The following is a 15,610-nucleotide window of genomic DNA, read 5'->3' on the forward strand; positions in this document are numbered from 1 at the left end:
AGCTTAGAGTAGGTGCCCTTGAGGGACCAGACAGGGGGAATACAGGTGCAGTTGCCCTGGCCTGTGACACACTCATTATTAAAACTTTGCCACTTTTATTTCCAAATTGAATTTTTCTGACTTCAACCTCTAGCAGTTGAATTTTGTTAACTCTTTGCTGCACTAAATCAGTATTGTTCTCCTTGTGTACGAAATTACAGAGAGATCAAGTCACCTCTTAGCCTTCTCTTCAATACACTAAGGGTTAGGGAACCAGAAGGTAAGCAGTCTTGCCTAGTGGAATCATGGAATCATGGAATCATGGAATATCAGGGTTGGAAGGGACCCCAGAAGGTCATCTAGTCCAACCCCCTGCTCAAAGCAGGACCAAGTCCCAGTTAAATCATCCCAGCCAGGGCTTTGTCAAGCCTGACCTTAAAAACCTCTAAGGAAGGAGATTCTACCACCTCCCTAGGTAACGCATTCCAGTGTTTCACCACCCTCTTAGTGAAAAAGTTTTTCCTAATATCCAATCTAAACCTCCCCCATTGCAACTTGAGACCATTACTCCTCGTTCTGTCATCTGCTACCATTGAGAACAGTCTAGAGCCATCCTCTTTGAAACCCCCTTTCAGGTAGTTGAAAGCAGCTATCAAATCCCCCCTCATTCTTCTCTTCTGCAGACTAAACAATCCCAGCTCCCTCAGCCTCTCCTCGTAAGTCATGTGCTCTAGACCCCTAATCATTTTGTTGCCCTTCGCTGTACTCTTTCCAATTTATCCACATCCTTCTTGTAGTGTGGGGCCCAAAACTGGACACAGTACTCCAGATGAGGCCTCACCAGTGTCGAATAGAGGGGAACGATCACGTCCCTCGATCTGCTCGCTATGCCCCTACTTATACATCCCAAAATGCCATTGGCCTTCTTGGCAACAAGGGCACACTGCTGACTCATATCCAGCTTCTCGTCAACTGTCACCCCTAGGTCCTTTTCCGCAGAACTGCTGCCGAGCCATTCGGTCCCTAGTCTGTAGCGGTGCATTGGATTCTTCCATCCTAAGTGCAGGACCCTGCACTTATCCTTATTGAACCTCATTAGATTTCTTTTGGCCCAATCTTCCAATTTGTCTAGGTCCTTCTGTATCCTATCCCTCCCCTCCAGCGTATCTACCACTCCTCCCAGTTTAGTATCATCCGCAAATTTGCTGAGAGTGCAATCCACACCATCCTCCAGATCATTTATGAAGATATTGAACAAAACGGGCCCCAGGACCGACCCCTGGGGCACTCCACTTGACACCGGCTGCCAACTAGACATGGAGCCATTGATCACTACCCGTTGAGCCCGACAATTTAGCCAGCTTTCTACCCACCTTATAGTGCATTCATCCAGCCCATACTTCCTTAACTTGCTGACAAGAATGCTGTGGGAGACCGTGTCAAAAGCTTTGCTAAAGTCAAGAAACAATACATCCACTGCTTTCCCTTCATCCACAGAACCAGTAATCTCATCATAAAAGGCGATTAGATTAGTCAGGCATGACCTTCCCTTGGTGAATCCATGCTGACTGTTCCTGATCACTTTCCTCTCCTCTAAGTGCTTCAGGATTGATTCTTTGAGGACCTGCTCCATGATTTTTCCAGGGACTGAGGTGAGGCTGACCGGCCTGTAGTTCCCAGGATCCTCCTTCTTCCCTTTTTTAAAGATGGGCACTACATTAGCCTTTTTCCAGTCATCCGGGACTTCCCCCGTTCGCCACGAGTTTTCAAAGATAATGGCCAAGGGCTCTGCAATCACAGCCGCCAATTCCCTCAGCACTCTCGGATGCAATTCGTCCGGCCCCATGGACTTGTGCACGTCCAGCTTTTCTAAATAGTCCCTAACCACCTCTATCTCTACAGAGGGCTGGCCATCTCTTCCCCATTTTGTGATGCCCAGCACAGCAGTCTGGGAGCTGACCTTGTTAGTGAAAACAGAGGCAAAAAAAGCATTGAGTACATTAGCTTTTTCCACATCCTCTGTCACTAGCTTGCCTCCCTCATTCAGTAAGGGGCCCACACTTTCCTTGGCTTTCTTCTTGTTGCCAACATACCTGAAGAAACCCTTCTTGTTACTCTTGACATCTCTTGCTAGCTGCAGCTCCAGGTGCGATTTGGCCCTCCTGATATCTTTCCTACATGCCCGAGCAATATTTTTATACTCTTCCCTGGTCATATGTCCAACCTTCCAGTGGTCAGAGCAGGAGTCCTGGTCAGGGAACAGCACTGAGGGACAGCATTGGCAGAGTTAACTGTCAATGACCAGAGCCAGGAGTTGAGACAGAACCAAAGCTGAGGGCTGGAGCTGGGATCATATACTAAAATGTCAAAGCCAAGGGTCAAACCAGAGCTGGAGTTAGAGGTCAGAGCCAGGATTGGTAACCGATGGTTGCCAGTGAGCCATAAGGCCAGGAGCTGTAGGAGAAGCAAGGATCAGGGGCACGGTGGGAATGGGGAGTAAAGGCAGGAGTGAGGCAGGAGCCAGGAGCAGAGCAGCATCAGGAACAGGGTTGGGTGCAGAACGCAGGCACGAGCAGGGTCCAATGCAGAAGCAGGAAATCACCTAGTAGCTCAACTTCCTGTGCCTTTTTCTGGCTTAAACAGCCTGGTTGGACCAACTGGTGGAGCTGGATGATCCTCCAATCAGGGCTCCCATGTGTGGTGCCTTGGACGAGGCTATAGTCCTGCTAGCTCCTGGGACCCCCCACATTTCAGCAGACATTGGGTGGTGGCCAGGATGTGACAGCTGTCTGGGGACGTGCAGGCCTGCATTCGAGAGCCAGGGCATTGCATCCATTATACTGAGCTCCTTTAATCTGTTTTCCAGACTCTAAGTCACTCTTGTAGTTCGTCTCTGGACCCGCTCCAATTTTTCAGCAACCTTCTATAACTGGGCATTGTATACAGGCTGTGGTCTCACCAGGGCCTTACAAAAAGATCACATTACGTCCCTACTTCTCATTGATATTCCCCTCTTCGTACATCTAAGGCTCGCATTAGCCTTCTTACCCACAATATCATACCTGAAGGGAGCACGTATTCTCCTTTTCAGCCATTGCTTTCCAGGGTACAGTCCCCCAGCCAGTCAGCATTCCTAGATGCATGACCTTGCATTGGGCTGCATGACAGCTTCTATTGCTTGCTTGTGTCCAGCTTATTGAACAATACAGATTTCCCTGTATCAGGGACCTGTTCTACTCATTATTTGCCACACACACAATATTTGTGTCATCTGCAAACTTTACCGATAGTGAATTTATGTTTTCTTCCATATGACTGACAAAGACACTGAATAGCGTTGGGCTGAAAACTGACCCATACAGGACCGACTAGACAGACCCCACACTTTGATGACTCCCCATTTGTAAGAAAAGCTCCTTGGCAGGAAAATGGAAGGGTAGAGGATCTAGGGGTAGCTTAATGGTAGGCAAATAAATGACAGTAATAATCTGCTGGAAGTTTGGACTTTATTATTCAGGTTATATTTATATTCATCCATGCAGAGCACTAGATGAATATGCAGATTTTCCCTATAAGTGTCTACAGTGAGGAAAGGAAGATTAGCCAGCTATAATCAGAACATTTGTCAGTACAGATGATGACAACAATAGATAAGACATCATCTTCTCATCTCTTTTCTCACACAGATCCTCACACATTGCCCGCTCCTCCCCTCACACTCCTCCTACAGTTCACACTCACTCATTACCCTCTCAGGAGGGGCTTCATTATAATCATTCTAATTATTGCTAATTTAAAAATTCTGAAAGGAACAAAAGGGAAGGAAGGGAAAGAAAGGCACTATGGGAGTGCCCCACTTGAATACCCTATAACTGATTAGTCAGGCGGGATATAATGTAGACCTGGGCCTGATTCTCTCACATTGTGTTGTACCTGGTTCCTATTAAATCCAATGGCAGCTGTGTGTATGTAACTGCAGGAGAATCAGCTCAGAGATCTATTCATTATGCATTGCAAAGTGCTGATGGCATTCACAATAAATCAGATAGTCCATGGATATCACTGAGTTTTAAGGTTGGATTCTCTTTCCATGCCATACACAATTGCTTCTTCCTCAGGGTAGGTTTTGGCAGCTCTGTTTTGCACAGTGATGATGATGCTATATATAGCCCACTAGCAGAACACAGTTCTTTAAACAGCAAACAGATCTGGTCAAAAAAGGAAAAAAACACAATTTCACAACAAATTTAATTTGGTTTGAAATGAAACCTTTTCCATTTTTCAGGAATTTTGTGCATCGTTTCAAATCAAAGTTTTATCAAAACCAATATTGCCCTTATGTTTTGCCAAAACCTGACTTTTCAATAAACAAAAAATTTTGATTAAAAAATGTCAGTTAAAAATTTCTACCAAAATTCCAGCGAAAATCAACAATTTCAATAATGACAATGTTTGTGACATATTTCACATGGGGAAAGAGGCTATTTTTTCAATAGAAAACCTTTTATTTAAAAAATGTTGACCATCTTTAATAGCAAGTAAGAACAAATGGCAACATTTTCAAATGTTGATGCCTAGGGTTTGGCACCTAGGTGAGATTTTTTTTCAAAGGCACAGATGGGACCTTTCACTTGTAAATGGTGCTTTTTTATTGAAAATCTCCCCCTTCAGAGGTCTAATGCTGGCCACAGATCCTTGCCCCAAGGAGTTGAGCGTACACATACACTTCCTGTGGCCTGGTGGACCAGTTTGGTGTGAGAAGAAATGAGTATCAATGGGTATGGGGCAAAGGTGGGAAGGGGCTGGTGAGTACAGCTACTGGAAACAGGGGCAAGGGGTAGTTTGCTGCTTTATTTTTATACCCAAGAGCCCTTTGAATAAGGCCGAGCCAGTGAGCCGAGACCAGAAAACACACGGAAGAGGCAGACAGTGGGAAGTTGGAGAACCCAAGCAGGATAAAAGGATAATTAGTTATTGACAAGCTGAGAGAGGTAGTTTGTAACTTGGGGAACACAGCAGAATAATTAGCTATGAGGTAGAAATCAGGAGGAGAAGGTAGTGAATCGAAAGAGGAAGCAGGTGAGTTCTCCAGGCAGAGGGTGGAGGAAGCAGCCAGGGACACACGAAAATAACCTGGCAATGAGACTGCAAAGATGAAAGGATCCATGCTCAACCCTCCTACCTCCAGCCTGCAGAGGAATGGTCTTGAGCACTGTTCCCTCTAAGCTGTGCGTGTGCGCACACAGATCCTAAACCCTGCGCACATGGAGAAACACTATGCCCACAAAAATTTGCACAGAAGCACAATAATTTGCACAGAAGAAATATTTTGTGCACACGGCCTGTCAAAAATTAGAGGGAACATTGGTCTTGAGGACCTTGAGGGGAGAAGAGAAAGAGAATTCAAGAGGAGCCAGGAAATTTCTCAGCCTCAGAAAGCTTAAATGAACCGTAGGGGCTGCACAGGGCTTAAAAGCCCAGCATCCCTGTTCTATCGCACTATAATGGGACAGCTCTAAAAGGAAAAGACTTAAGTACCAACAGAACAAGTGGCTGCTTGGGGATCCTGAAGGTGGGTGTGGCCCGCATTCAGTGGGACTAGCACAGAGGGGAAGCAGCACTGAAGCTGAAGAGGGGGTTTCTGAACAGCCCCTGGGGCCTCCAGGCACACCCATCACTAAGGGGCCTCTGAACCCTCTATGTTCCCTATAGGTTTCTGCTGACCGCACTCCTCCAGCCAAGTCAGTTCTTGCTACTTTCCAGCCTGCCGACAGGGACCAACCATTGTTGCTCCTGCTGCTATTGCCTCTCTTGGGAGCAGGAAGCCTCCCAGTGCCTCCTGCTGATGGCTGAGTCCCTCACCTCTTTTCCCTCCTTCCCACCCATTAAAAGAGCAGTGGCTCCAGCTGCTCCTTTCTGCCTGGGGTTCGGTCCTTCACTCCATGCCCGCTTCTCTGCTCCTTCCCTCATGAAAAAACCCTACTGGCTTCTGAGCCTGTTGCTCGTCTTTCCCCCTTCTGCCAAAGAGGCAGCAGGGCCTGGGCTTCTCGGCTTCCACCTGCCCCCTACACGCACACCTTCATCTCTAGACTCACCTCTACCCCTGCTTACTCGCTACGGGGTGTGCGTGGGGTGTGCGTGTCCCAATCACAGGCCTCATCTGGATGGAGAAAGAGGAGCTTTTAAAATAGGGTGAACCTAACACACTGAAAACCCTAGAGTAGGCAGGGCCAGTGGTATTTTCCCACATATTAGCCAGCTGACATGAACCCTTGGAGTGAGCTAGGATTGGCCACAATAAGCTAACACATTTTAAAGGAGTTAGAACCTATCTACATTAGTGGCTAATGAGTTTTTAAATAGCACTTAATTAAAATGTATTAGCCAACATGATTTAAAAAAAAACAACACCTTTGTCCTAGTCTGGGTAAGGCCGCAGTGGGGAAGGAAGTGAAGGATCAGTATGACTGCACTGGGGTCTTAGAAAACTTTGTAAAGATCTTAAAACAAAAGAGAATAAAAAAATAAGGAAAAGGATTCATTCCAGGGGGCAAGTAAAAGTTGTGGGGCAGGGAGAGAAAGGGTGACAGCAAGGATGTGTAAGGTCAAGTCACAGAGACCAAGACCTGGGCGACAATACTACTGTGAAGAGTGCTGTGGACAATAATTCTGAAAAGCTGGTCATGCCATCTGTAAGTCATTGGTACATCCTTGACTGAAATACTGTGTTCTGCTCTGGTTATGCCCTCTGCAGATAGTTACAGCAGAAATTGCAGGGACTAGAAATTAGTGATACCTATAGGAGGCCTTGCTGCCTAAGCAAAGACTGAAAAGTTTAAGATACAACAAATAAGGGGGCGTTTGACAGTTATATAAAATAACAAAGGGCAACATAGTCACACACAAGCTAAGGAAATATTTTATATACAGTTGTGATGGGATGTCCACCCTCCACAAAGCCTGGAGGGGTGAAGATGGCTAAGTGGGCCAATTAACTGCCCAGGCTGCATCTTGGAGAAGAGGGATTTAATTAGAAGAGGCTCAACTGGGCAGAAACAGGTGGGGACCTATATAAGCCAGGAAGCTGGCAACAGAGTGCTGCAGGAAAGGCGTCCGCAGTTGCTCCTTTGGAGAAGGGAGGCGTGTCTGGGGTTAGAGGCAAGTAGTCTACAGTTACATCCCGAGAAGAGGGAGTTGGGAGGCTAACAAACTCGGTGGGGAACTGTGAAGGTAGGAAAAGGATCAGGGGAAAAGAAGCAAGGTAGGAGAGTGCAGGCCTTGGCTGCTAACTGGAGGGCCCCTGAGCTGGACTCAAAATAGAGGGTGGGCCTGGGTTCCCCTACCAGCTACTGGAAGTGTGGCATGGTCAGAGCAGTAAAGGAAGACTGCCATTGAGTATGGAGGGACTTTGATACCCACCCTATTCCACCCCCCCCCGAAGGGGGAACTATAGAGTGACCTGGCTGGAGGGCTGAGTCACAAAGAGGACGCCGCAGGCCCTGGAGCGAGAAGGGTCTGCTGGGCAAGAGGACAACAGCAGAGACACCACCAGAGGAGGGCGCTATGCCTGGCCAGAGCTAATCCCCAGGACAGCTAGGAGGTGCCACTAGCAGTGAGTGTACCCCGTGACAACAACACAGTTCACTAGGGAACTCTCTGCTCCAAAATATCAAGTCCAAGGTTTTAATCAGGATTCCAGAATGGATTTGACACTTAAGGATAATGAGAATAACACCGGTTACATCAAACAGGATAAATAATATGTAAGATATAAACTCTCCTGCTTCAGGGCATAAAGTACGATGGATTGATAGGATTTGGGAGGAAATTTTCCTCAGGGGCAGGTTATTTCAAAATTGTCCGTTATAGGATTCCAGCAATTTTCCCTGAAGCCTCTGGGCAGTGGGTACTGACCGAGACAGAATGCGAGACTACGTGGGCATTCTGAAGTGGTGTGGCAATGCCTTTGTTCCTAAAAGGGGACAGAAAAGGAGGATAATAAAGCAAGACACTGAGAAGGTAGATTTAGCGCTGCCACTGAATGACAAGCAGAATAAATAATAGATGACAAGGCACAGTCAGAAATCTCGTTCAATAGCTACTTTGCCCCACTTTCCAGTGGGTAGGATGACAGCAGCAGGATGACTTATGCAAAACAATTAAAGAAGAAGGGAGCGTTCATGAGGCTGGATCAGGCAGAAGCAAGTTAAAGAGACCAGGATGACTAGATCTGTATTCAAAACAGGATGCTCTGAACATTCACCCTGGGATGCTAAAAGAATAAGCTGAAATTGTATCAGAACCATTGGCAAATTATACCCAAGATCTTCTGGAGATCACAGGGCTTGTTCTGGACCCACTTACATTGATGTAAATCAGGAGTAACTCCATTGGAACAATGGCGTTGCACCAGCATCATTCCAGTGTAAGTGAGGTCAAAACTTGTCCCTGGGGAACTGGGAAAGACTGAACCTAGCCCAGGTGTTTAAGAACTGAAAAAGGGAGACCCAGGTCTTTACAGAACATGGAGTTTAACTTCAACACCTAGCAACTGACTGCAATTAACACACGAGCCAGACTATACATTCCAAGGATACTTGCTGGGCTCGTGCTCCAAAAATAGCTGTGTCGACATTGCTTGGACTGGAGGTCGGGGAGCCCAAGTTTCAGTCCAAGCTGCAGCGGCGAAGCGCCGTCTACACAGCTGTTTTTAGTGCACTAGCCCCGCAAGCCAGGGAGTCCATCAACCTGGGCTGGGAGGCTCGTTCCTGTGAGCTGTGTACCTCAAGAGCTCCGTGCTTATGGCTGTGGGCATGGATAAAGCGAAGCTCTAGGACTCGGACTGTGCGGGTAAGGATCTGAATGGGAGCACATGGATGTGGTTGAAGCTGTGTGGGTGAGGATGACACTGTGGGTGGAAAGTGAAGGGTGAGGAGGATGCAGGGGGGCAAGCAGTTGTGTGAGAGTGTCTGGGAGAGTGTGGCAGGGAGGGGGTGTTGGTGCAGGTTGGAGAGTGATGCAGGGTGTTGGTGAGGGCATGCTTGCTTGTATGAGAGTGGAGTGTGGGTGAGGGGTAGGCTAGCTGGGTGCATATTGTGGGTGAAGTTGGGAGCATGGGGTACAGTGCAAGGCTGTGGGATTGTTTGTAGGGGTAGCAGATGTGTCCCAGGGTGGGTAACTTTAACATGTTGCCCAAGATGATTAGTTTGCCTTGTTTTTGCAGGCAGTCCCTCCCTACCAGAAGAAAGTGAAGGTAAGCTCCATTCTACTCTCCCCATGCCCCAGCAGGGTTTGTGGAGAGATGCAGCTGTTGGTGCTAGAGCATATGTTTGTTTCAGACTCTGAAGGCCAGTGCAAGTCAGTGCTTTCTCAGGGATCCTGTGTTCTCCTTGTGTTTCCATAGAATTTTTAAACTCTGCAGAACCCAAGCACACAGGCTGCCACTGGTGCTTCAGAACCACCGGCTGTGTGTACAGATGGCATTGCTGGGAACATAAACGTTCAGTGAAAGATGCTTCAAAGTCTGAGGGAGGCAATGACTCAGCTGACTAGATTTGCATTTAGCAGCAGAGCCTCCTGCTGGTCACCCCAGTCTCCTCTTTGGCAAGTGCAGCCTCAGCAGAAATCACTTCCTTCCCATGTTAAGAGCCTTTTCCAGTTAACCAAGACATGTCTCCAGTTCTAAGGCAAAGACAAAAGCAGGACAACAGGATTAACCAGATCTGCTCACCTAGTGTTTCTGAGTTTGCCTTCTGCATGGGCCAGGATTGCTAGCTATCATGCAGCTCCAGTTTCTCTGCAGCAAACACCCTCTCTTCACTGAGTTGCCTGCAACCCTGCTGGAGAAGCTGGGGCAGAATATTGACCTGATATAGCCAAATGCAGAGAGGGGAGCATGTCCAGGCTTTGTGTCATTAAAGTCTTGTCTATATCTCAAGTTGCACTGGTTTAAACAAAGGTGTGATTTTTTAAAAAGTGATTTAGTTAAACCAGTACAAACCCTGTAGAGGCTCTTAATTCAATTTAAATTTTGTTTAGGTTGTTTTAGCTGAAATTGTTAAAAACCAGGTTTAAACTGAATTCCAAATGGCCACACAGGGTTTTGCACTGGTTTAATAGAATCCATTGTTGAACCAAATTACAGGTGAACCAGTGCAACTGTGAATATAGACAAGGCCCATTGGTCTAGCGGTGCAGTGGCCCAGATTCCTGCACATACACAAGTTGAGGAATGAGCACTATTGTGGGTACACTTTAGCAAATCCAGCCCAATGTGTCCAAACTCCCTTTCCACAGAAGCAATAGATTTCTCAACTGCTCTATGCAGAGGGAACAAACCACAGTCAAACCATTTCATTCCCATCAAGGGAGTCTTTTCATACATCTTCTTTTCCAGGTAAGGGGCTGCTCCATTTAGGCAAATAAACAGAGTAAATGACATTTCTGCAGGAATTAGGAACATCTCCCAAACCAGGGCTTCAGCGGTTGATATTAACTTAAAATCTGTCACTTTAATCCTTCATTGTTAATATGCAGCAAGTTCAAGATACAAAAGGAAACATACTTGCCATGACAAACTAACAGCCTTAAATACGTGTATGCAGCAGGAAAACAAGGAGAGAATGTTCGGTTAGTATTAAATGTCCTGTTCCTGATGCATGGCAGGGCCAAGAGTCCTCTCCCAGCTCCATCCCAATCCCCAGGAAGGGCAGAGAACAGGCTGGCTCCTGACAGGTTGAGCAAAAAGCAGCCTTTGCACTCTGTGGCCAGAGCAGTGAGACTGCTTTCTATGCTCTGCAGGCAACGAGGGCGAAATACCAGACTCCCCGCTGTGGGAAGGTCACTGGTCACTGCTGACCGCTGACCATGATGTGGCATGTCGCAGGCCCCAGAACCTCACCCACCCACTCCCGAAATAGACCCTTAACCTCTGGCTGCATGACTGAAGTCCTCAAATCATGGTTTAAAGACTTCACGTTCCAGAGAATTCTCCATTTATGCTAGTTTAAACCTGCAAGTAACGTTTACCTTTCAACATGACATTTTTCACCTCTGGTGACTGAAGGAATGTAAACTTTTAAAAAAAAAGTTTCTGCAAAAATAAGTTGGATGCTTTTGAGGGCAAAGAATGGAGTGGGTGGGGGAGACACACCTTTTGGCCATTATAAAAATGCAACTTTTTGTTAAAGCCCTAGCTCCTTAGTGCTTTGAGCCAGAAATCGAAATTTGTCAGTCTGGAGCGATTTGGGGCATATCCGTTTCAGCATGGCAGAGTTAAAGGGTTTATATATGCTGCTGGATTTTCATTCAGTAGAAATCAACCTCCCAATATTTTCTTGGCATCCCCTATGCAAGTTAAGTGGAACTTAGATCTGCCTTCAGAATGTACTCCCCTTTTCCTAGGGGTACGCACTGTGCCACATTCCATTCATGGTCCACATGCTGTTATATACAGGCTCCCTCCTCAGTCACTGTGATTTGGTCAGTGCACAGGCAGGGATACTGCAGAACTGGGCCTATATGGCTAATTTCCCCTTGTGGCTATCAATGTGTAAATGTGATGGATGATGAATAGTGACTGAGCCCTGGTCTACACTACGAGTTTAGGTCGAATTTAGCAGCGTTAGATTGATTTAACCCTGCACCCGTCCACACAATGAAGCCATTTTTGTCAACTTAATGGGCTCTTAAAATTGATTTCTGTACTCCTCCCCAATGAGGGGATTAGCGCTGAAAGAGACATCGCCGGGTCGAATTTGGTTAGTGTGGACGCAATTCAACAGTATTTGCTTCTGGGAGCTATCCCACAGTGCTCCATTGTGACCGCTCTGGACAGCACTCTGAACTTGGATGCACTGGCCAGGTAGACAGGAAAAGCCCTGCAAACTTTTGAATTTAATTTCCTGTTTGGCCAGTGTGGCAAACTGATCAGCACAGGTGACCGTGCAGATCTCATCAGTAGAGGTGACCATGGAGTCCCAGAATCGCAAAAGAGCTCCAGCATGGACCAAACGGGAGGTACTGGATCTGATCGCTGTATGGGGAGATGAATCCGTGCTATCAGAACTCCGTTCCAAAAGATGAACTGCCAAAATATTTGAAAAAAATCTCCAAGGGCATGAAGGACAGAGGCTATCACAGGGACCCACAGCAGTGCTGCGTGGAACTTAAGGAGCTTAGGCAACCCTACCAAAAAACCCAAGAGGCAAACGCCCGCTCGGGATCAAAGCCCCAGACATGCCGCTTCTATGATGAGATGCATGCAATTCTAGGGGGGTGGCCCTACCATTGCCCCACTCCTGTACGTGGACTCCTGCAAGATGGGAGACTCATGCAACAGGGATGAGGAAGATAGCGCACACCAGGCAAGCGTAGAAACCGTTCTCCATGACAGCCAGGAACTGTTTATCACCCTGGATCCAATACCCTCCCAACCCGGGCTCCCAGACCTTGAAGGTGGAGAAGGCACCTCTGGTGAGTGTACCTTTGTAAATATAATACACAGTTTAAAAGCAAGCGTGTTTTATGATTACTTTGCCCTGAAGACTTGGGACGCATTCACAGCCAGTACTGATACTGGAAAAGTCTGTTAACGTGTTTGGGGATGGAGCGGAAATCCTCCAGGGACATCTCAATGAAGCTGTCCTGGAGGTACTCCCAAAGCCTTCGCAGAAGGGTTCTGGGGAGGGCAGCCTTATTGCGTCCTCCATGGTAGGACACTTTACCACGCCAGGCCAGTAGCACATAGTCTGGAATCATTGCATAAGAAAGCATGGCAGCGTATGGTCCCAGTGTTTGCTGGCATTCAAGCAACATCTGTTCTTTATCTCTCTGTGTTATTCTCAGGAGAGTGATATCATTCATGGTCACCTGGTTGATATAGGGGAATTTTATTCAGGGGATATTCAGAGGTGGCCATTCCTGCTGGGCTGTTTGCCTGTGGCTGAAAAAAAATCATCCCCACTGTCAGTCATGCAGTGGGGAGAGGGGTGAAGCGATCATCCCAGAGATTTGGGTGTGTGGGGGGGGTTAGTTGGGTTTGTGCTGCACATTAACCCGAAAACATCAGCCCCTCCTTTTAAATGGCCAATGTGTTTTTTTCAATTTTAATCTCCTTTTTTTTTCCTCTCAAAGTGCAAATGTTTCAACGCTGCGACTAGCATCTCTGTCCCAGAGGCTAGCGTGGGTAAGAAGGGGGGAAAAAAAAACAAAACACGCACTCGCGATGAAATGTTCTCTGAGCTCATGCAGTCCACCCAAACTGAAAGAGCCCAGCAGAATGCATGGAGGCAGACAATGGCAGAGACCAGGACAGAACAAAATGAACATGAGGACAGATGGCTGGAGCAACAGGAGAACATGATGAAAGGAGGCAGGATGCAATGCTGAGACTACTGGAGGATCAAACTAATATACTCCAGCATACGGTTGAGGTGCAGGAAAGGCACAGACAGCCACTGCAGCCCCTGTGTAATCAACCACCCTCCTCCCCAGGTTCCATAGCCTCCTCACCCAGACGCCCAAGAATGCGGGGGCGGGAGGGGCCTCCTCCCAACCACTCCACGCCAGAGGATTGCCCAAGCAACAGAAGGCTGGCATTCAATAAGTTTTGAAGTTCAGGGTGGTCTTGTCCTCCCCTCCCCCGCCACCCCATCCAGTGCTTCCCTCCTCCCCCACCCTTTCCAGGCTACCTTGGCAGTTATCCCCCTATTTGTGTGATGAATTAATAAAGAATGCATGAATTTGAAACTACAATGACTTTATTGCCTCTGCAAACGGTAATCAAAGGCGGGAGGGGAGGCAGTTGGCGTACAGGGAAGTAGAGTGAACTAAGGGGGCGGGTTTTTATCAAGAACAAACAGAACTGTCACACCGTAACCTGGTCAGCCATGAAACTGGTTTTCAAAGCTTCTCTGATGCGCAGTGCACCCTGCTGTGCTCTTCTAACCACCCTGGTGTCCAGCTGTGCGTAACCAGTGGCCAGGCGATTTGCCTCAACTTCCCACCCCACCATAAATGTCTCCACCTTACTCTCACAGATATTGTAGAGCACACAGCAAGCAATAACAACAGTGGGAATATTAGTTTTGCTGAGGTCTAACCGAGTCAGTAAAGTGCGCCAGCGTGCTTTTAAACATCCAAATGCACATTCTACCACCATTCTGCACTTGCTCAGCCTATAGTTGAACAGCTCCTGACTACTGTCCAGGCTGCCTGTGTACTGCTTCATGAGCCATGGCATTAAGGGGTAGGCTGGGTCCCCAAGGATAACTATAAGCATTTCAACATCCCCAATGGTTATTTTCTGGTCTGGAAAGTAAGTCCCTTGCTGCAGCTGTTCATACAGACCAGAGTTCCTGAAGATGCGAGCGTCGTGTACTCTTCCAGGCCATCCGATGCGGATATTCGTGAAACATCCCTCGTGATCCACCAGTGCTTACAGCACCATTGAAAAGTACCCCTTTCGGTTTATGTACTGGCTGCCTTGGTGGTCTGGTCCCAAGACAGGGATATGTGTTCCGTCTATCGCCCCACCACAGTTAGGGAATCCCATTGCAGCAAAGCCATCCACTATGACCTGCACATTTCCCAGAGTCACTACCCTTGATATCAGCAGCTCGGTGATTCCGTTGGCTACTTGCATCACAGCAGCCCCCACAGTAGATTTTCCCACTCCAAATTGATTCCCAACTGACCGGTAGCTGTCTGGTGTTGCAAGCTTACAGAAGGCTATCGCCACTCACTTGTGAACTGTGAGGGCTACTCTCATCTTGGTATTCTTGTGCTTCAGGGCAGGGGAAAGCAAGTCACAAAGTTCCATGAAAGTGCCCTTACGCATGCGAAAGTTTCGTAGCCACTGGGAATCATCCCAAACCTGCAACACTATGTGGTCCCACCAGCCTGTGCTTGTTTCACGGGCCCAGAATCAGCGTTCCATGGCATGAGCCTGCCCCATTGCCACCAGGATGGCCAAATTGTCAGGGCCCGTGCTTTGACAGAAGTCTGTGTCCATGTCCTCATCACTCTTATCACCGTGCTGCCATCGCCTCCTCGCCTACTTTTGCAGGTTCTGCATATACTGCATGATAATGCGCAAGGTGTTTACAGCTGCCTAGTGATCTGAGTGGGCTCCATGTTTGCTGTCTGGCATGGCATCTGCAGGAGAGCAGAGTTGCAGCAGAAGCCGAAGCCCATGAGAGACAACATGGAAAAATTCACTATCGAGAAAAGAGCAGGAGAGCAGAGTGGCAGTGAAAGTGGTGGTTCGATGATGACGGAATTAGCAGTCCTACTGCATCGTCTGCTGAAAGCAGTATGGCGCCCGCACGGAAAAAAGATGCAAAATGATTGTCTGCCGTTGCTTTCATGGAGGGAGGAGCGACTGACGACACGTACCCAAAACCACCTGCAACAATGTTTTTGCCTCATCAGGCATTGGGAGCTTAACCCAGAATTCCAATGGGCAGCGGAGACTGCAGGAACTGTGGGATAGCTACCCACAGTGCAATGCTCTGAAAGTCAATGCTAGCCTCGGTACTGTGGATGCACTCCACCGACTTAATGCGCTTAGTTGGTACACACACAATCGACTGTTTAAAATCGCTTTCTAAAAATCAACTCCTATAAATTC

General features: G+C 47.6%; 1 protein-coding gene across 3 annotated transcripts in view; it reads right to left on the reverse strand.

Annotated features, from left to right (window-relative positions):
* Positions 1–3,384: 3,384 nt before the first annotated feature.
* Positions 3,385–15,610, reverse strand: part of AIFM3 (apoptosis inducing factor mitochondria associated 3) — a 92,154-nt gene continuing 79,928 nt past the window's right edge. For 2 of the 3 annotated variants that reach the window (XM_043498238.1, XM_043498237.1), the window contains one exon: positions 3,401–4,187. In XM_043498238.1, coding sequence (XP_043354173.1) covers positions 4,139–4,187 — 49 coding nt within the window. In that variant the 3' untranslated portion in view covers positions 3,401–4,138. Of the gene's footprint in view, positions 9,661–15,610 lie in introns of all 3 variants that reach the window. The other variant, XM_038373477.2, reaches the window with a different exon arrangement.

Source organism: Dermochelys coriacea, chromosome 15 (genome assembly GCF_009764565.3).
Source record: "Dermochelys coriacea isolate rDerCor1 chromosome 15, rDerCor1.pri.v4, whole genome shotgun sequence".
NCBI lineage: Eukaryota > Metazoa > Chordata > Testudines > Dermochelyidae > Dermochelys > Dermochelys coriacea.